The sequence below is a fragment of the Rhinopithecus bieti genome, unplaced genomic scaffold (assembly GCF_001698545.2).
Source record: "Rhinopithecus bieti isolate Rb0 unplaced genomic scaffold, ASM169854v2 scaffold_15336, whole genome shotgun sequence".
In the NCBI taxonomy this organism is placed as follows: Eukaryota; Metazoa; Chordata; class Mammalia; order Primates; family Cercopithecidae; genus Rhinopithecus; species Rhinopithecus bieti.
The window spans coordinates 427,191-448,533 of record NW_016808678.1 but is presented as its reverse complement, the minus strand read 5'-3'; the positions used below and the strand labels follow the sequence as shown (position 1 = coordinate 448,533).

Here is a 21,343-nt window from a genome sequence, read left to right as displayed (position 1 = left end):
CTCACTTTGTTGCCCAGGCTGATCTTGAACTTTTGGGCTCAAGCGATGCACCTGCCTCCACCTCCCAAAGTGTTGAGATTATGGGCATGAGCCACTGCACCTGTCGGTGTATGTCTTTTTAATTTCATCTTTCTAGCAATTCATTTTTAGTATATTTAACAAACATATTGGTCCGTGACATAGTGGGAAATTTAAAAACAAATTAGTGTCTTTAAACAGAGAATGTGAGAAGCAATGGTCTGAAGCACTCTTGGGGGTCTTCATGGTGAGGACCAGTATAGGACGCTGAGTTCAATGCCAGGGGAGCAACCTCTTAGTGAATCCCCTCCTGCTTTGGAGGAAGCTCAGGGCCCAGGCAGGTGGTTGCTGGGGCTCTTTTGACTTCTGTGAGAGCGTTGATCCCCAGTCCTTCATCGTTAGAAAACCTGCCCCATAGCCTCTGCCATCACCCCTCCTTAGCTCCTCCCTTCACCTGCTCAGAGGTGCAGTTCTTTCAACCACCAGCATCCTCACGATCTCGGCTGACAGACTACAGCTAGGAGGCCACATGCAGGGCCTGTGGCTGGAGTTTTAAGCTTCTGACTGTCACCCTGCACACTTCAGGATAAGGTTCACCACTAGCCACCTTCTTTTGTTCTCCAAACTTTCTGCTCATCCTGGCCCAAGAATTCTCTATTTTAATTAAGACTGGCTGTTTCTGGCCAGCAGACACAATCACCTCATGGGCAGTGAGGCAGTCTCCCAGGTGATGCACTGTCCAGGCCCCAGAAACGGCCACTTGGAGGCCAGGGCCTCCAGGGGCTGCTGGCAGGTGCCCACACACTCATAAGCCAGGAAGCCCGGGGGCTCCAGCACCCAGTTCTCGGCCCACTTCATCCCCTGCAGGTCAATGTACATCTCCTGGCGGCAGCAGCAGGTGCCCTTGGTCACTGGTGCTTCAGGGTCACAGTCGCCCTGAGCTCTGTGTGGGCAAGGAGAGCAGGGTCAGAGGTCAGCTGGGAAGGCTGAGGTCAGAAGGCCTGGGGCACAGCTCAGTGGACACCTGGGAGGGAGATTTATGATCCAGCTGTCACTGTTTTAAAAGCTGGACATTTGTGAGAAGATGAATGAATAAACATATCTGAAACATAAATGATTAAATCAGCTACTATTAATTAAAGGTCTCCTAGCAGACCGGACACTGAACTAGGTACCTCACATGTATTATCTCAGGTGATGTCTGCGTTTCATCCTCAGGTAGGTTCCAACATTATCCCCATTCCACCTGAGGCCACTGATACCCAGAGGTGTTTGGTGACGTGCCAGAGGACCTGCAGCCAGTGGAAGGCAGAGCTAGATGGAGGCCAGGCCGACTGGTTCCAAGGCCGCCTCTTAACCACTGTGCTATGCAGCCCCTGTCTGCTCCAGAGAGCTAACTTGTCCATAAGGAAAGAATTCACCAAAGCAGGAGGGAAGCTCATCTCCCCTAGTAACCGCTAAAGCTAGGATTTTTCAAAAATTTAATCACGGAGAAGGATAAAGTGAAAGTAGGTGATTACAATAAAGTGTATATGAGTCAATGGCAACATAAAAATCCATTGAAAATTATCAAAGATATTTTAAATAAAATGAATAATACAATTTCTTTTTTTTTTTTTTTTTTTTTGAGACAGGGTTTCGCTCTTGTTGCCCAGGCTGGAGTGCAATGTTGCGATCTTGGCTCACTGCACCCTCCGCCTCCTGGGTTCAAGCAATTCTTCTGCTGCAGCCTCCCAAGTAGCTGGGATTACAGGTGCCCGCCACTATGCCCAACTAATTTTTGTATATTTAGTAGAGATGGGGTTTCACCATGTTGGCCAGGCTGGTCTGGAACTCCTGACCTCAGGTGATGCGCTGGCCTCAGTTCCCAAAGTGCTGGGATTACAGGCGTGAGCCACCATACCTGGCCTTACATTTTTTTTTTTTTTTTTGTCGTTTTTTTCAAACTTAAAAAAAAATTTTTTTTTAAGGATAGGATTTCACTGTGTGGCCCAGGCTGGTGTCAAACTCCTGGCTTTAAGCAATCCTCCACTTCAGCCTCCCAAAGTGTTGGGATTACAGGCATGAGCCATGCGCCTGGCCTGAATAATACAATTTCTTTCTCTTTTCTTTTTTTTTCTTTTCTTTTCTTTTTTTTTTTTTGAGATGGAGTCTCGCTCTGTCCCCCAGGCTGGAGTGCAGTGGTGTGATCTCGGCTCACTCCAACCTCTGCTTCCCGGGTTCAAGCGATTCTCCTGCCTCAGCCTCCTGAGTAGCTGGGATTACAGGCGCGCGCCACCACGCCCGGCTAATTTTTGTATTTTTGGTAGACACGGAGTTTCACCATTTGGTCAGGCTGGTCTCGAACTCCTGACCTGGTGATCCACCCACCTTGGCCTCCCAAGGTGCTAGGATTACAGGCCTGAGCCACCACGCCTGGCCAATAATACAATTTCTACCATTACAAACCCTGACATGTAGTGGGCAATCGCTGGCATCCTGGGACAGTCTGCACCACGCTCCCCCCACCGCTCGCCCACCGCCACCATCCGGTACCCCAGACAGTCCTGGGGACGGGGGTCCGGACCACCCAGTGGCTGCTTGTCTCTGGTCTGCACAGTCCGGCACCTACCCATAGTCCCTGAGGTCCAGCGTGTGCAGTTCCAGCTGGGGCTCCCCAAGCCCGGCCGGCGCCCCCTGCGAGGCAAAGCGGACCAATCTGTGGGCGCCGGACGCCAGCGGGCCCAGGTGCTCCCTCTGCCTCCCAAAGTGCTAGGATTATAAACGTGAGCCACCATGCCCGGCCACTTTTGATATATATATATATATTTATTTATTTTTAATTTATTTTTAATTTATTTTTTTTGAGATGGAGTCTTGCTTTGTCACCCAGGTTGGAGTGCAGTGGCATGATCTTGGCTCACTGCAACCTCCATCTCCTGGGTTCATGCAATTCTCCTGCCTCAGCCTCTTGAGTAGCTGGGATTATAGGCATGTGCCAGCATGCCTGGCTAATTTTTGTATTTTTAGTAGAGACAGGGTTTCACCATATTGGTCAGGGTTGGTCTGGAACTCCTGACCTCAAGTGAGCCACCCACCTCAGCCTCCCGAAGTGCTGGGATTACAGGTGTGAGCCCCCATGCCTGGGCCTTTTGATATATTTAATAAATCAGTTATCCATATATATGTGGGTCTGTTTTTGGGTTCTGTTCTTTTTCATTGATCTACTTGATTTCCTTGATGCTATCTTGAATAACCGTAGCTATGTAATAAGACCTGAAGGAAGGTAGTGTTAGTCCTTCAACTTTTTGCAAAAGTGTTCTTTTGCAAAGTTGTTTTAGCTATTCGTGGTCCCTTACTTTCCCATATGAATTTAGAATCGGCATGTCAATTTCTACAAAAAATAAATAAATAAATAAAAGCCTGCTAGGCCGGGCATGGTGGCTTACGCCTGTAATCCCAGCACTTTGGGAGGCCAAGGCAGGTGTATCACTTGAGGCCAGGAGTTCGAGACCAGCTTGGTCAACATGGCAAAAACTAAAAATACAAAGATTAGCTGGGTGTGGTAGTGTGCCTGTAGTCCCAGCTATTTGGGAGGCTGAGGTAAGAGAATTCCTTGAACCCAGGAGGTGGAGGTTGCAGTGAGCCAAGATCACATGAGTGCACTGCAGCCTGAGTGACAGAGTGAGACTCCATCTCAAAAAAAAAAAAAGTATAATTTATTGATCTTTACTATATTCTAGGCACTGTGCTAAAAGCTTAAAATGGATCATGCTTTTTTTTTGTTTTTTTTGAGACAGTGTCTCGCTCTGTCACCTAGGCTGGAGTGCAGTGGCGTGATCTTGGCTCATTACAATCTCCGCCTCCCTGGTTCAAGCGATTCTCGTGCCTCAGCCTCCCAAGTAGTTGGGATCAACAGGCATGCGCTGTTGGTAGAAGAGCTGAGGCAGGACTGGCTTATCTGTCATAATGTGTAAGAGTCTAGGAAGATGTCTGGGGTCCAGGGTCTAAAACCCCTCGTGGCCTTTGGAACACCAAGCTCTGTGCCAAAGAGTGGAAGCCTGCCCTGCCACACCACAATCTAAGCCCATGGCATAAAACTCCTTGTGGCTTGGACGGAACCCAGGGCTCGGGCATAAAACCCCTCGTAGCCTCTGGAATATGCATAGACTTGTTGGTTTCTTGTGTCTTACTTGTAAATATGTCCTCCATTATCTCAAGCAGCAGAGCATATTCTATATGGGTCAAAGGAAATGCTAAACTATCACATCTATGCTTAATGCCCTACTACCTTTCTACCCCCACATCCTCACGCCCTCACCTGTTTACCCTCATGTCCTTACCACCTGCTTCTTTGTTTGATCGCCAATAAATAGCGTGGGCTCCAGAGCTCAGGGCCTTCCGCAGCCTCCAATCTAGCGCTGGCCTCCCACACCCACTTTGTGCACTTAACTTGTCTTTTCTCATTCCTTTGACCCTGACGGACTTTGTAGCCCCCACGGCCTGGTGTTGGGCCTGATAACCCCAACATTTCTGGTGCCCAGCGTGGGGCTATGAAGACCCCAGTGAGGGAACGCTAGAGCATGTGGAAGTGGAGGACGCATCATCAAAGGAAACCTGAGGACTGAAAGGAGCTCGGTGGGTAAGCTGGGCGCTCGAAAGAACCAGGGTAACAATGGGACAAAATGAAAGTAAACATTCTGCTTATTTGAACTTTCTAAGGCATTTATTACGGAGAGGGGGAGTGAATGTTAGTACTCAACATTTATTAACACTCTTTAGTACAGTAGATCAGTTTTGCCCACGGTTCCCAGAACAAGGGACAATGGAGTTGGATGAATGGGAAAGAATTGGCAGAGATTTAAAAAAGGCACATAAAGGAGCCAAAATTCCGTTTCTGTTTGGTCAGTGTGGGCGCTGATAAACGCAGCTCTTGAGCCATTTCAAACAGATGGTGAGGCAGATTCAGATGAGGAACAGGCAGATGAGTGTAAAAAATTAACTTCAGATTCTGAATGTGAGGAACAGGAACCAGAGGAAATTAAAGAAAGGGAAACTGAAAAAGTGTATTTTACTAGCCCGTCGGTTCCACCTGCTGAATTAAGTGAATGGCCACCTCCTCCCTCTCCCCATAATGGGTGAGATGAATTAGCTGTAAAACTTACCACTCTGGTAGTTACAACATTAAAACCTGCCGCAATTGGTGGTGCCATACAAAATTTTATTCAGAAGGCTAGAGCTGAAGGAGTCCTAGAAGCATGGCAATTTCCTATTACTATAACCCAACAAGGAGGACAACATATAGCTAACTGGGCCACTTTTAAGTCATTAAAGGAATTTAAACAAGCCATTAGACAATATGGACCAATTTCTCCTTTTGTATAAACTTTACTAAAAAATGTGGCTCCTGATAATAGATTAATACCATATGACTGGGATACTTTAATAAAATCTGTTCTCACTCCATCCCAGTACTTACAGTTTAAAACTTGGTGGGCTGATGATGTTCAAACTCAGGCAAGAGAAAACACAAACACAGCCGCCTGTGCCTGTTTCCTTTGAACAGTTAATGGGGTTGGGCCCTAATTGAGGCCAATTAGATAATCAAGCAGTAATGAAAAATGTTGCCATTGTTCAGTTATGCACTGTGTGCTAAAGGGCATGGAAAAAAATAAATGTTACAGGGAAAAAATATCCTTCTTTCATTAGACCTATGAGAGGAAAGGCTCATTTGGCTGAATATATTAAGGCTTGTGATGGCATTGGGGGTAATTTACATAAGGCTACCCTTTTAGCTCAAGCTATGGCTGAATTAAAGGTGGGAAAAAATATGCCCTGTTTCTCAGGATCTTGTTTTAATTGTAGGCAATTTGGACACACAAAAAAGGAATGTAGAAATGGAAATCAAAAGTCAAAAACTATTACCATCAATGAACAGAAAAGTCCCAGTGTATGTCCCCAGTGTAAGAAAGGCAATCACTGGGCAAATCAGTATCATTCTAAATTTAGCAAAGATGGGCAACCTCTTTGGGGAAACGGGAAGAGGAGCCTGCCTCGGGCCCCTCAACAAACCGAGGCATATCTGGCACAGTCAACGCCCTTACAAACGTACAATTGTCCCCCGCCACAGCAGGCAGTGCTGCAGTAGATCTTTGCAGCACAGTTCCTGTTTGCTTTCTTCCTGGGGGGCCACCAAAGAAGATCCCTACAGGAGTTAGGGGCCCTTTAACCTCAGGAACAGTTGGTCTATTGCTTGGAAGGTCTAGCTTAAATTTAAGAGGTGTCACTGTACATACAGGAATAATTGATGCTGATTATACCAGAGAGATTCAATAAGTTATTAGTTCCTCAATTCCATGGTCTGCTTCCCCAGGAGAAAGAATTGCTCAGTTGTTACTGTTACCTTATGCAAACCTGGGAAGCAGTATAGTAAAAAGAATAAGAGGCTTTGGTAGTATGAATCCAGCAGGAAAAGCTGTATATTGGGTTAATCAAGTGTCTGACAAAAGACCTATTTGTACAGTAAGTATTCAAGAAAAGGACTTTGAAGGGTTAGTAGATACTGGAGCTGATGTTTCTATTATTGGTTTGAATCAATGGCCCCAGCATTGGTCAAAACAAAAGGCATCCATTGGTATTATTGGAGTAGGAGCTGCCTCAGAAGCTTTCAAAGTTCCTTAATTTTGCCATGCCAAGGGCCGGATGGCCAAGAAGGGACAACTCAACCTATTATTATACCTATTCCTGTCAATCTACGGGGTAGAGACTTATTACAACAATGGGGTGCTGAAATATCTATTCCTATGGATCAGTATAGTGATAACAGTAAACAAATGATGAGAAAAATGGGGTATCTCTTGGGGAAGGGACTGGGAAAAAATGAAAATGGCCAACCAGAACCTTTAGAACTAAAAGGACAAACAGATCGAACTGGATTAGGGTATCATTTTTAGGAGCAGCCATTGCTGAGCCTGTGGCTCGCATGCCTCTTGTTTGGTTAACTGCCAAATTGGTTTGGGTGGAGCAATGGCCGCTGAAAAAGGAAAACTGGAGGCTTTAAAAGAATAGGTACAGAAAGAATTGCAAAAGGGACACATAGAGCCTACTTTCTCTCTTTGGAATTCTGTGTTTGTTATTAAGAAAAAATCAAGGAAATGGAGAATATTAACAGATTTGAGGGCTGTAAATGCTGTAATTCAACCCATTGGTGCACTGCAACCAGGGCTGCCTTCTCCAACAATGATCTCAAAGTACTGGCCTCTCATAGTGATAGATTTAAAAGATTGCTTCTTTACCATTCCTTTAGCTACCCAAGATTATGAAAAATTTGCTTTTGCTGTTCCTGCGATAAATAACAAAGAACCAGCAGACAGATACCATTGGAAAGTACTGCCACAAGGCATGTTAAATAGTCCGACTATTTGTCAAACTTATGTCAGAAAAGTTAAGCCAGTTAAAGGATAATATTTTATGTGCAGCTGAAACTAGAGAGGAATTAATGCTATGCTACAAACAAATGGAAAAGGCTGTGACTGCAGCAGGATTAATCATAGCCCCCAATAAAATCCAAACTTCTACTCCCTTTCAGTATTTAGGAATGAAAGTAGAATGAAGTACTATTAAGCCTCAAAAGGTTCAAATTAGAAGAGATGATTTAAAAACTCTAAATGATTTTCAAAAATTGTTAGGAGACATTAATTGGATTCATCCCACTTTAGGCATTCCTACTTATGCTATGTCTCACCTCTTTGCTACCTTACGAGGTAATTCTAACTTAAATAGTAAATGTTTCCCCTCCTAAGAGGCATTAGAGGAACTTCAATTAATTGGAGAAAAAATTCAACAGCCACAAGTGACTTGAATTGACCCTATGCAGCCATTACAGTTTTTAGTTTTTCCTACTAAACATTCACCTACAGGAGCTATTGTTCAACAGAATTATCTGGTTGAGTGGCTTTTTCTACCTCACAATACAACTAAACGCTCACTCTATACTTAGATCAAATTGCTGTACTAGTAGGACAAGCAAGGCTGTGCACAATGAAGTTAATGGGATACGATCCAAATCAAATTATAGTTCCATTAAACAAACAACACATTCAACAAGCTTATAGTGGCAAGTTAATTTGGCAGGTTTTATTGGCATTCTTGATAATCATTATTCTAAATCCAAAATATTCCAACTTCTTAAATTAACATCAAGGATATTGCCTTCCAATACTCAAAAAGCTCCTATTGAAGGGGCCATCACTGTTTTCACTGATGGATCTAATAATGGAAAATCTCATTTGCAGGACCTCAACAGCAAGTTTTTCAAACTGACTTTGCTTCTGTTCAAAGGGCTGAACTTATGGCTGTAATTACAGTACTAAAAACTTTTAAACAGCCAGCAAATATTGTTTCTGATTCAGCCTATGTAGTGCAAGCCACACAAAATATCAAATGTGCCTTAATTCCAAATGTGACTAATGACAACTTAATCTTTTATTTCATTCTTTACAGCAAGTAGTACAACAAAGGCATTCCCCTTTTTATATTACTCATATAAAAGCACATACTAACCTCCCTGGCCCTTTAACTAAACTTAATCAAAAGGCAGATAATTGTATGGGGAAGAGGATTTGCTTGTGTCTCTCTGGGTGACAATCGGGTGCCTGTATGGGTGCCCACCAAACATGTGAAGATCTATCATGAGCTACAGCAGGAAGACAGGACTCTGGGAAGGGCCAAAACTCCTGATACGAGTGATGGCACAAATAAATATCTCAGAGATGAAGGAGAAAACCGAGAGTAGTCATCAGGCAAATTCTTCAACATAGGGACAAATCAAGAAGTTGGCGCAGATGGCAAAGGACAACTTGAAAACACAGAACAAACTAAAAACAACTAGTAACCTGATGGTGGCCATGCGGGTGGTACTCACCATAGCGGTAAGCATCCCTACTATAGGAGCAACTCAGAATTTCACTTATTGGGCGTATGTCCCATTTCCTCCTTTAATTAGGTCTGAGAGTTGGACGGACCCTGTTATTGAGGTGTACACCAATGACAGTACCTGGATGCCTGAGCCCATAGATAACCGAGGGCCAATGCATCCTAGTAAGGAAGGGGTAAAAATAAATATATCCATAGAATATAAATATCTCCCAATATGCCTGGGACCTGCTGTTGGAGGTTTACAGATTGACACACAGGCCTGGTTGGCAGTATTCCCCGAAAAAATAAATCATGGGCTGCTTTGCATGTGATTCTGGGGCATGGTTTAAAATATAATCATTCCCATCCTAAAACCCTGCAGTTCCATCTGAATAAGTTCAAATATAAACAAAATAGAGTTTTGTTTAAAGGTGTGGATGCCTGGACTTGGGAAAATTGTATAGCAAGTAAGGCTGAGGTGCTAAAAAATAATTCCTGTGGAATTGTCATTAATTAGTCCCCTAAGGGGATCTTGAAAGAAAATTGCACCAGAAGGCCTTCTTGTAAAACAAATGTAATAAACCAATGGAACCACTGGCAATTAAATCATACACAATATATTCAGACAAAAGCTGAGGTCCCAATCATACGGAGTCCCACTGGCATTGTCGCACCTAGTCCAAAAATGGTGTCTCCTGCCATGGGACAGGAACATTCTGAATTATGGAAGTTAGCTATGGATCAATGTCCAATCAAAATTTGGGAGGGTAAATATAACAAGTATAAAGGGGAGGGAGGTAAAACTAAATATGCTTTCTTTTCCTTCTAACAGGACTTTTTGGATTCAAAGTTGTGTCCGGCCACCTTTTGTGCTAGCAATAGGAAATGTTACTCTTGATATAATTACACACTTTATTTCATGCCCCGAATGTCATTTGTTTACCTGTATTAGTTCAACTTTTAATAAAAATCAGACTATCCTAATAATTAAAGCCAGGGAAGGAGTCTGGATGCCTATGTCTTTAAATAGACTGTGGGAGGCATCTCCATCCATTCATATAGTAACTGAAATCCTTAGAAAACTTTTATCCCATTCAAAAAGATTTATAGTTACTCTCATAGTTGCTATAATTTGCCTCATCGCTATTACTACTACTACTGCAATAGCCGGTGTGGCTCTACATTCATCTGTACAAACTGTTAAATTTGTCAATAAGTGGCAAAATAATTCCACAAAATTATGGAACTCTCAAACTCAAATAGTTAACCAAATTAATGATCTCCTTCAGACAGTGCNTTAGAAAACTTTTATCCCATTCAAAAGATTTATAGTTACTCTCATAGTTGCTATAATTTGCCTCATCGCTATTACTACTACTACTGCAATAGCCGGTGTGGCTCTACATTCATCTGTACAAACTGTTAAATTTGTCAATAAGTGGCAAAATAATTCCACAAAATTATGGAACTCTCAAACTCAAATAGTTAACCAAATTAATGATCTCCTTCAGACAGTGCTTTGAATGGGAGATTGTATTGTAAGTTTAAAAAGTAAAATTCAGCCGGGCGCGGTGGCTCAAGCCTATAATCCCAGCACTTGGGGAGGCCGAGACGGGCGGATCACGAGGTCAGGAGATTGCGACCATCCTGGCTAACAAGGTGAAACCCCATCTCTACTAAAAAATACAAAAAAAAACCAAAAAACAAAAAACTAGCCGGGTGAGGTGGTGGGCGCCTATAGTCCCAGCTACTCGGGAGGCTGAGGCAGGAGAATGGCGTAAACCCGGGAGGAGGAGCTTGCAGAGAGCTGAGATCCGGCCACTGCACTCCAGCCTGGGTGACAGAGCGAGACTCCGTCTCAAAAAAAAAAAAAGTAAAATTCAAATGCAATGTGATTGAAATACCTGATTTTTACATTACTCGTCATCTGTATAATGAAACAGAGCATGAGTGGGAAATAGTTAAGAGACATTTAAAAGGTCATACTGGAAATTTATCTTTGGATATTGCAAAACTGAAGGAACAAGTACTTCAAGCCTCTCAGGCACATTTGACACTAATGCCAGGAACTGAAGTGCTTGAAGGAGCTGCAGATGGATTAGCAGCTATTAACCTGCTAAAATGGATCAAGACACTTGGAGGCTCTGTGATTTCAATAATGATTGTGCTTTTAATCTGTGTTGTCTTTATATAGTCTGCAGACGTGGAAGCCACATCTGGAGAGAAAGCCCCCACCGAGAACAAGTAATGATAGCTGTGGTGGTTTTGCAAACAAGGGAAACATGTTGGTAGAAGAGCTGAGGCAGGACTGTCATAATCTAAGAGTCTTGAAAGATGTCCAGGGTCTAAAACCCCTCGTGGCCTTTAACACCAAGCTCTGTGCCAAAGGGTGGAAGGCTGCCCTGCCACACCACAATCTAAGCCCAGGGCATAAAACCCCTCATAGCCTCTGGAATGTGCACAGACTTGTTGGTTCCTTGTGTCTTACTTATAAACATGTCCTCCATTATCTCAAGCAGCAGAGCATATTCTGTATGCATCAAAGGAAATGCTAAACTGTCACATCTATGCTTAATGCACCACTACCTTTCTACCCCCACATCCTCACGCCCTCACCTGTTTACCCTTACGTCCCCACCACCTGCTTCTTTGTTTGATCACCAATAAATAGTGTGGGCTCCCAGAGCTTGGGGTCTTCACAACCTCCAATCTAGCACTGGATCCCTCGATCCACTTTATGCACTTTTCTTTTTTTTGAGACCGAGTCTCAGTCTGTCGCCCAGGCTAGAGTGCAGTGGTGCGATCTCCGCTCACTGCAAGCTCTACCTCCCAGGTTCACGCCATTTTCCTGCCTCAGCCTCCCGAGTAGCTGGGGCTACAGGTACCCGCCACCACGGCTGGCTAATGTTTTTTGTATTTTTAGTAGAGATGGGGTTTCACCATGATAGCCAGGATGGTCTCGATCTCCTGACCTCATTATCTGCCCGCCCTGGCCTCCCAAAGTGCTGGCATTACAGGAGTGAGCCACCGTGCCCTGGCTCACTTTATGTACTCTTGTCTTTTCTCGTTTCTTTGACCCTACCGGACTTTGTAGGCCCCATGGCCTGGTGTGGGGCCTGATCACCCCAACAGTGTGCCACTGTGTCCAGCTCATTTTTGTATTTGTAGTAGAGATGGGGTTTCACCTTGTTGGCCAGGCTGGTTTCAAACTCCTGGCCTCAAATGATCCGCCCACCTCAGCCTTCCAAAGTGCTGGGATTACAGGCGTGAGCAACTGTGCCCAGCCTTGGATCATGATGTTTAATCTTAACAGTCTTACAAGGGAAGTACTATTGTTGGCCCTATTTCCAGAGATGAAAATGAAGGCTTAGAAAAGTATCTAGTCTAAGACCACAGAGTTAGGAAATAGTGGAACCAGGACTGAAAGCCAGGCAGTCTTGACTTGGAATGTCTGTTCTTAACCATTCTGTTACAAGCTACCAGGACTCAAATAACCCAAATGCCGGTCTCTCCTTTTCAGGTCATCTCTGTAGGGAAGAAGGTCAAACCTCTATCCTTCCCTGATGGTGATCCCATTAATTCTGGGGAAAAAAAACAAAAAGCCAAAATAATCCTATACTATTTGATGTTATTTTTCTAATTCAAGAAAACAAATTTGCCATTAACATATAGTGCGGAAAAAGTCATGTAATATAAAGTACTGAGAAACAAAAAATTTGCTTTCAGCATTACTAGGCTCATTTTGGACTAAATGAATATAGTATATCCCAGCTCAGAAATCAACAATTTCTGAAAAGTTAAAAACTTCAACACAAACAATATATTTTATGTAATATTTTATTTACTGATCTCTCTGAAACATGCCAAAATTCATATAGCTAAGGGAACTTACCATGCTAAAATGTTGTTCAACATGACAAATTTATACAAAACATATTTCAATGTAGTGCCTTCATTTCATTCTTGGGAATCAACATTACATTTAGGTGGTGAAATTTAGGGTACAAATATAATTATCAAATAATATTATACTTCTAGTTTACCGGAAAACATTAACAGTTGTGACAGTCACACCTAACACCTTGGTTAGAGAAAACGGGCAAGGGTGTCACAGAAGTATGCAAGATTTGACAGTTCAACTAATCCATAGCCTTTCTGAGAAACTACAGATGGAAAATATGTAGTAAATATTTCTGTAATATGGTGGTTTCACTACATTATAGTTATTCCATTCATGCACTCAAATAACTGCTGCTTCTGATCACTGAAAACTCGATTCAAAGTCATTGCTCAACAAGCTGATACTACAAATCCCTTATATTAAAAGGTAGTTTAAATGTGGAAATAAGGCAAAGCATACTTGTTAGTCACAACTACTTTTAGATATAATTGAGACTACACTGGTATACATAATTAGGTGCACCATATGCATAACAATGCATACTATGGTGTGGAGTTAATTCCAATTTCCATATGTTATATTTATTGGTCACAACAGCATACATTTTATGCTCCAAAAGAAATACATCGATCCAACAAAATGGTTATATTTAATGTTCTTTTAAAGATGAACTAAATTTAAGAAGAATTTTTTTCTAATATCTCATTTTCAAATTACTGATACAAATTTGCCAGAGAAACAATTACATGTTTTACCTAACATCAAATAATCTGCAAAGTTTCCAAGACAGATGCATTTCTTGTTCAATTTCCAAAAGTAAATAAAGGCTTTCTAACTGAAAACATTTGCATCCCTAGCTCTCTAAAGTAAACATTAAAAAGAAAATTACAAAAAATGACCTCTAAGCTTCTGAATAGTCCACTTAGTTACATAAAGTACTTTCTGTCCCAACACTTTCTCTATTTCAAGATATTTACTTCCTAAGTACACGACAAAGTCTTCATTTCAAACCAGTCACTCAGTTTCCATGGTAACATTGCGGGATTCCTTGGCTACCATAAGTCGCATTAGTTGACTGTGGAATTTCTCAATCTTCTTTACATCTTGAGCTTGCTCTGTTTTATACACCAAACACTGTCAGAAATTTTAGAAGTACACATTAACTATATACAACTAGATATTGACAATGTAGAAAACATACAATTGGGTAAAATTTTGAGTTTTTCCTACCACTGTTTTGCTCTATTCTCCTTGGAGGGTCGAAAATTGCACTCAAGTTTCCAAGCCTCCAGCAATTCCACATCTTAAAGTATAGTAATTTAAATGCCACTGCTGTGGACAAAAAACTAAATGAAGTCTATCAGAAACTTCTGAAAAATGTTAAATGTTAAATCCTACTGTGGTCTGATGAGAAGAACTCAAGGCTTAGAATTAGGTATTAGATTATCTCCCTAGGTATTTTCTCCCAGCCATAAGTAACTGAGTTATGCTGGGAAAAAACCCAGAAATCTTAAGATACCTTTTCTACTGGTGAAATTGGGGTTTGATAATTTTTAGAAAAAAATCTAGAATTCTCTGTATAGCTGGTCAACACATAAACCAGATAAATCTTGATTTTCTTGGCCAGGAGTGGTAGCTTACACCTGTCATCCCAACACTTTGGGAGGCCGAGGCGGGCAGACCACCAGGTCAGGACTTCAAGACGAGCCTGGCCAATATGGTGAAACCCTGTCTCTACTAAAAATACAAAAATTAGCCGGGCGTGGTGGCTCAAGCCTGTAATCCCAGCACTTTGGGAGGCCGAGACGGGTGGATCACGAGGTCAGGAGATCGAGACCATCCTGGCTAACACGGTGAAACCCCGTCTCTACTAAAAAAATACAAAAAACTAGCTGGGCGAGGTGGCGGGCGCCTGTAGTCCCAGCTACTCCGGAGGCTGAGGCAGGAGAATGGCGTGAATCTGGGAGGCGGAGCTTACAGTGAGCTGAGATCCGGCCACTGCACTCCAGTTCGGGCGACAGAGCAAGACTCCGTCTCAAAAAAAATAAAAAATAATAAAAAAAAAAATACAAAAATTAGCTGGGTGTGGTGGCGTACACCTGTACTCCCAGCTACTGGGGAGGCTGAGGCAGAAGAATTGCTTGAACCCAGGAGTCAGGGCTGCAGTGAGCTGAGATTATGCCACTGCACTCCGGCCTGGGCGACAGGGTGAGACTCTGTCTCAAAAAAATAAAAATAAAAAAAATCTTGGCCGGGCGCAGTGGCTCAAGCCTGTAATCCCAGCACTTTGGGAGGCCGAGACGGGCGGATCACGAGGTCAGGAGATCGAGACCATCCTGGCTAACACGGTGAAACCCCGTCTCTACTAAAAATACAAAAACTAGCCGGGCGACGTGGCGGGCGCCTGTAGTCCCAGCTACTCGGGAGGCTGAGGCAGGAGAATGGCGTAAACCCGGGAGGCGGAGCTTGCAGTGAGCTGAGATCCGGCCACTGCACTCCAGCCTGGGCGGCAGAGCGAGACTGTCTCAAAAAAATAAAAATAAAAAAAATCTTGATTTTCTGAAGATATGTATTTTTGAGACAGTGTTTCACTCCGTGGCCCAGGCTGGGGGTATAGTGGCACAATCTCAGCTCACTGCAACCTGTGTCCTGGGCTCAAGCGATCCTCAGCTTCCTGAGTAGCTGGGACTACAGGCACACACAACCACACCCAGCTAATTTTTCTATTTTAGTAGAGATGGGGTTTCTCCATGTTGCCCAGGCTTGAAGATACTACTTTTAAAGCAAACCAAATTCTTCCTTGTTAGCAGTTAAATTCTTCACTAGATACTTAAGATCTGCTTATGGTTGGTCATAAAGCCATCTGTTGTAGAATCTTCAGAAATAGCAATTTTAAGCCGGTAGCCCTTCCCTCATTTTGTAATATAGGTCCACTTTTCTTCAGCCCATCTTAAAGGTTCACATGAGTTTTAAACAACAGGAACTAATGATCCTGTACCTGTAATAAAAGTCACTAAAATAACTTGAAGTTCAACCTCATTATGCCCAACTGATCTGAATTCATCCAGCCTTTTAAACAACTCACTTAAAAAAAAAATTTATCCACGCATTGTACAAATTTGTGCAGCAATCTTGTAAAAAGGCCGTATTAATATTCATCATTAAATTTTAGCATATGTGCTACAAGAGAATATACATACCTTCTCACTGAAGTTTCTGACAGAAAAAGATTTTAGGTCCGTAGAAGACAGTATTATAAATCAATTATGGGATTAGAAAAATTATGCATACATGGGATTATAAAAAAGTCAAAGTGAACATGGATCCTTAATTATATTTAATTATTAACAAGGCAAAAAGAGCCATCAATTGGAGATAAGGCCTTTTGTATTAAAATTTGTTCTGCAGTTATTCCCCTATTTTTTTTTTTTTTTTTTTTTTTTTGAGATGGAATCTAGCTCTGTTGCCCAGGCTGGAGTGCAGTGGCACAACCTTGGCTCACTGCAACCTCTGCCTCCCAGGTTCAAGCGATTCTCCTGCCTCAGCCTCCTGAGTAGCTGAGATTACAGGCACCCACCACCACGCCCAGCTAATTTTTGTATTTTTAGTAGAGACAGGGTTTCACTGTCTTGGCCAGGCTGGTCTTGAACACCTGACCTCATGATCCACCCACCTCCCAAAGTGCTGGGATTATAAGCGTGAGCCACCGCGCCCGGCCTATTCCCCTATTTTTAAGACAGGACATAGGGGTTTTTCTTCAGCAGGTATACCTAACCACTCTGTGACAATCACAATTAAAATTTTTCTCAGTGTGGAATGTCAAGATTTAAGAAGTACTGAGTGGTTCACGCCCATAATCCCAGTGGTTTGGGAGGCTAAGGCAGAAAGATGGCTTGAGTCCAGGAGTTCCAGATCAGCCTGGGCAATATAATGAGACCCTGTCTAGACAAAAAAAATTTAAAAATTAGCTGAGTGTGGTGGTGCACACCTGTAGTCCCTGCTATTCGGGAGGCTGAAGCGAGAGGACTGCTTGAGCCCAGGAGGTTGACGATGCAGTGAGCCACTGCACTCCAGCCTGAGCAACAGAGCAAGACACTGTCTCTAAAAAAAAAAAAAAAAAAAAGAAACAACAAAACAACCAACAAACAAAAGAAAATATTTACTCAATCTACCAGTAAGCACTAATGTTAGATACTTTCATATTTTTTTACTATCACTATGATACTTTACAGATGAGGAAATTGAGACCAGAAGGCTAAACTTTTGGCTTAAACTTTTCCAAGGCCAAAATGCTAGTAAATGATTAAGCTAGGATTCACATCTCTTAAATCTATGTCTAGTATATTACATTTCAATTCACTCTTCCTTTTTCACATGTTCAGCTACTCACTAAATTAAACTGGCTCTTAGAAGACATGGTAATCGCTAAAAGGTCTAACTTCATGCAATCTCATAATGGAACCCTGAACACAAATACAATATATGACCAAAGACAAAAGTGATTTTAAAAATCACTCTATACCATTTTTAAAAAGAACTAATGTATTTTAAAAATGTTTACTGAGTGCTCTCTGGGTCAAGACATCATAGCAGGCGATGGAAATAAAACACGTAGGAATATTACTCATCTATCTCTATTGTCTTAAAGCGCAGTCTATTAAAAAGACAAATGTGATAAAAGAATTGTGATACAGCACAAAAAGTCAAAATGAAAAGCAAGAGATGAAGCAATCCTCGAGTGGGGTTTTGAAAGATAAGCAGCAGTCTGGCCACATTAGGGGCAGAGGTAGGATTCAATATTGCAAAGGAGGAAACAGAATGTTCAAAAGCACTGAGGCCTAACACATCACAGCACATTAAAGGAGTTCTTATGTAATACAGAAATTACAGAGATTAGAGGGGATGCAAGGGTGGAGTTTAAAGGTTTCTAAGCAAGGGAGAACAATCAAATTTGCCTTTTAGAAATCACTCCGGGGCTGGGCATGGTGGATCACACCTGTAATCCCAGCACTTTGGGAGGCCGAGGTAGGTGGATCGCTTGAGGTCAGGAGTTCAACATCAGCCTGGGCAACATGGTGAAATCTCATCTCTACTAAAAATACAAAAATTAGCCGGGTGTGGTGGTGCCCACCTGTAATCCTACCTACTTGGGAGGCTGAGGCAGGAGAATGGCATGAACCCAGGAGGCAGAGCTTGCAGTGAGCCAAGACTGTGCCACTGCACTCCAGCCTGGGCAACAGAGTGAGACTCCGTCAAACAAACAAACAAACAAATAAAAAGAAAAGGCCAGGTGCGGTGGCTCACCCCTGTAATCCTAGCACTTTGGGAGGCCAAGATGGGTGGATCACGAGGTCAAGAGATGGAGACCATCTTGGTCAACATGGTGAAACCCTGTCTCTACTAAAAATAAAAAAAAAAAATTAGTTGGGCGTGGTGGTGCACAGCTGTAGTCCCAGCTATTTGGGAGGCTGAGGCAGGAGAATCACTCAAACCTGGGAGGTGGAGGCTGCAGTGAGCAGAGATCGAGCCACTGCACTCCAGTCTGGCAACAGAGCGAGACTCCATCTCAAAAAAAGAAAAAGAAAAATAGAAATCACTCTGGGCTGGGCACTGTGGCCCATGTGTATAATCCCAGCAACTTGGGAGGCTGAGTGGGAGGACTGCTTGAAGCCACGAGTTCAAGACCAGCCTGGGCAACATAGTGATATCCTGTCTCTAAAAACTTTTTTTTTTTAATTAAAAAAATCCCCAGATTTCTGACCAGGTGGAAAATAATGCAACTAAAAGTAGGAAGGTAGGAACAGAAGGAGGAGGTAGTTTTTTTTGTTTGTTTGCTTTTTTGAGACGGAGTCTCGCTCTGTCACCCAGGCTGGAGTACAACGGCACCACCTCTGCTCACTGCAAGCTCTGCCCCCCAGGTTTACGCCATTCTCCTGTCTCAGCCTCCCGAGTAGCTGAGACTACCGGCGCCCGCCACCACGTCCGGCTAATTTTTTTGTATTTTTAGTAAAGATGGGGTTTCACCGTGTTAGCCAGGATGGTCTCGATCTCCTGACCTTGTGATCCACCCGCCTTGGCCTTCCAAAGTGCTGGGATTACAGGCATGAGAAGAGCTAGTTTAAGAACAGATGATAAACTCCACTGTAGACAAACGAATTTTGAGGGTATGTGAGGTACAGATGCTAGTCAGAAGAATATGAGCTAAACACACATTTGCAAGTAGACATAGATAGGTGCAGTATTAGACTTAACTAAATGAACTGCTCCAGAAGCTGTATGAAAAGACAATCAAGGACAGAATCCTAGAGAAGCACATATATATATATGAGGTACATAAAAAAAAAGCAAAGAAGAAACAATAGAAACACAGAATAAATAGTAAGACCAAGATAAAACAGAGCCACAAGTGCCAAAATAATTATTTCTATGAAAGAGTGGGGTTCTCTATCAAAAGCAGCAAGGAGGCCAAGTAAGATACGAATAATAAGACCACTGGGTTTGAAAATAAAGGAGCTGATGATGTGCTCTCACCAAGAGCAGTTTCAGTGGAATACCATATGCAGAAAACAGATGGCAGAGGGTTAAGGAATGAATGGGATATGAGGAAGTAACAAGAGTGAGCATATCAAGGGCAGGAAATACAAGAATAAAGCCTGTAACTTGTGTTCAAACACTGTCATTTAAAGGAAACTTTTACTCCCTTATATCCAGTTTGGTCTCTACATTCCGGTTGCTTAAGGTCTGAAGACAGCACTTATTAAACGACACTTGACATAACGCATTAAGAAAGCAGGTTAAATTATTTCCTGAGGGTCTATAAAAGTAGCTGCTAGAATGAGGTTCTTCATTTTTGAATGAAATGCAAAATAAGCATCCTAACAGGTAATCTCCATAAACTCTAATAATTTCAAACTAATAACAAGCAAATCTGAAAGTATGTAACAAATAAACATGTATACTTACAACTAAATCATCTGTTACTTTAACACACAAGTTCCCGTCAGAATGCCTATATTTGAGAACCACACGTGCCTGAAACAAAAATACATATTTAGAAACAGTGAAGACAGATGACATTTCTCATAAATAATTAACTCGTCTCAAAAAAAAAAAAACTTATGTTTTGTTTTGGCTTGTAGATACTTAGCAGTTTTTATTTTGTTTTGTTTATTTTGAGACGGAGTCTTGCTCTGTCCCCAGGCTGGAATGGAGTCCAGTGGCATGATCTTGGCTCACTGCAAGTTCCGCCTCCCGGGTTCACGCCATTCTCCTGCCTCAGCCTCCCGATTAGCTGGGACTACAGGCGCCTGCCACCACGCCTGGCTAATTTTTTGTATTTTTTAGTAGAAACGGGGTTTCACCGTGTTAGCCAGGATGGTCTCGACTCCTGACTTCATGATCCACCCCCCTTGGCCTCTCAAAGTGCTGAGATTACAGCGTGAGCCACCGCACCTGGCCTATACTTAGCAGTTTTTAAAACAGCTAGCTAAACAAGAGTTACTGATACTGGTTAGGGAAAAACTGCAATACCCTCTGCTTGAATCCATCACTGAAAGAAAAAAAATAATGTTCATGGAAGTGTTCTTGAGAGATGTCTTATAGGAATATGCTAATAACTAAATGCTTTGGCAATCTGTAGAATATTGAACATAAAGTATTGTGTAACATGGCACTTCAGTATAGGAGTTATTCTGGTTTTTGGAAAAGTTGTTGGTGGAGACTTCTTTTCAAGGCAGAATTCTGCTTTTATGTAATAATGCATTATGTTCTGCCTTCATGATAAAAACCTGATTTTGCTGAATATTTTAGTCTGAATCCACTTGCTAAGATCCGTGGAATAATGGAAAGTGTGAATTGCACTGACCTGCAGCACTGTTTGCTAAGGAATGGATTTGGTCTTTTTAACTAGCCATTTCTGCTAAATGTTTTTCCTCCTTTTCCTGTCATTCCTCTGTGGCTAGGTGTGTTGGTGTATATTCTTATTGGCAAGAAATGCCACCTTATAAGTCTCACAGACATTCCCTGAATGTGGATGTGTTTTGAGAATGTTCAGTACATCTCTTTTCAAACTGTCTGCAAATAAAATATCCAACCTTTTTAAAGTCTTAAATAAATAAATTGTAGCAAAGGAATGAACTAAAATAGCTGATTTCTTTTTTTAACCTCATTTCAGTTTATAGTAAAATGCCTTTAGATGTTTGGGGTATTTATTCTAAAAGGATCCTTTTCAGCCTACCTGAAGGATTACAGGCGTGAGCCACCGCGCCCAGCCTCAGAAACATAATTTTAAAATGGTTACGATCTAGCACCAGAGGCCTCAAGACAATTATGGAAACTAAATAAAAAGGGCTAATGGAACTGCAACCTACAGCTTTCCCCATTATGGTCTTTGCATTCCTGAGATTGAAAAAAAAAAGTTGTATCACTATATGTGATTTGTCTGAGTGAAGGAGGAAAGGGAACTTATCAAGCATTTAAGCAGATATAAATAGTAGTAACGGCCGGGCGCGGTGGCTCACGCCTGTAATC

The 21,343-nt window shown here is 42.3% G+C and overlaps 2 protein-coding genes across 2 annotated transcripts in view; both read right to left on the bottom strand.

The window, feature by feature from the left end:
* Nucleotides 1-714: 714 nt before the first annotated feature.
* Nucleotides 715-10,255, bottom strand: LOC108538721 (left-right determination factor 2-like). The gene is made up of 3 exons (XM_017886953.1): nt 10,250-10,255; nt 2,630-2,754; nt 715-961 (listed from the first exon to the last, which is right to left on the bottom strand). Exons 1-3 carry the CDS (start codon nt 10,253-10,255, stop codon nt 715-717), a joined length of 378 nt encoding a protein of 125 aa, XP_017742442.1.
* A 2,477-nt stretch (nt 10,256-12,732) lies between these two features.
* SRP9 (signal recognition particle 9) overlaps nt 12,733-21,343 on the bottom strand; it is a 13,320-nt gene continuing 4,709 nt past the window's right edge. Inside the window, exons 2-3 of the mRNA XM_017886969.1 lie at nt 19,778-19,846; nt 12,733-13,948 (exon numbers count right to left, since the gene is read on the bottom strand). Of these exons, the coding sequence (XP_017742458.1) occupies nt 13,829-13,948; nt 19,778-19,846 (189 nt within the window). The 3' untranslated portion in view covers nt 12,733-13,828. The remainder of the gene's footprint in view (nt 13,949-19,777; nt 19,847-21,343) is intronic.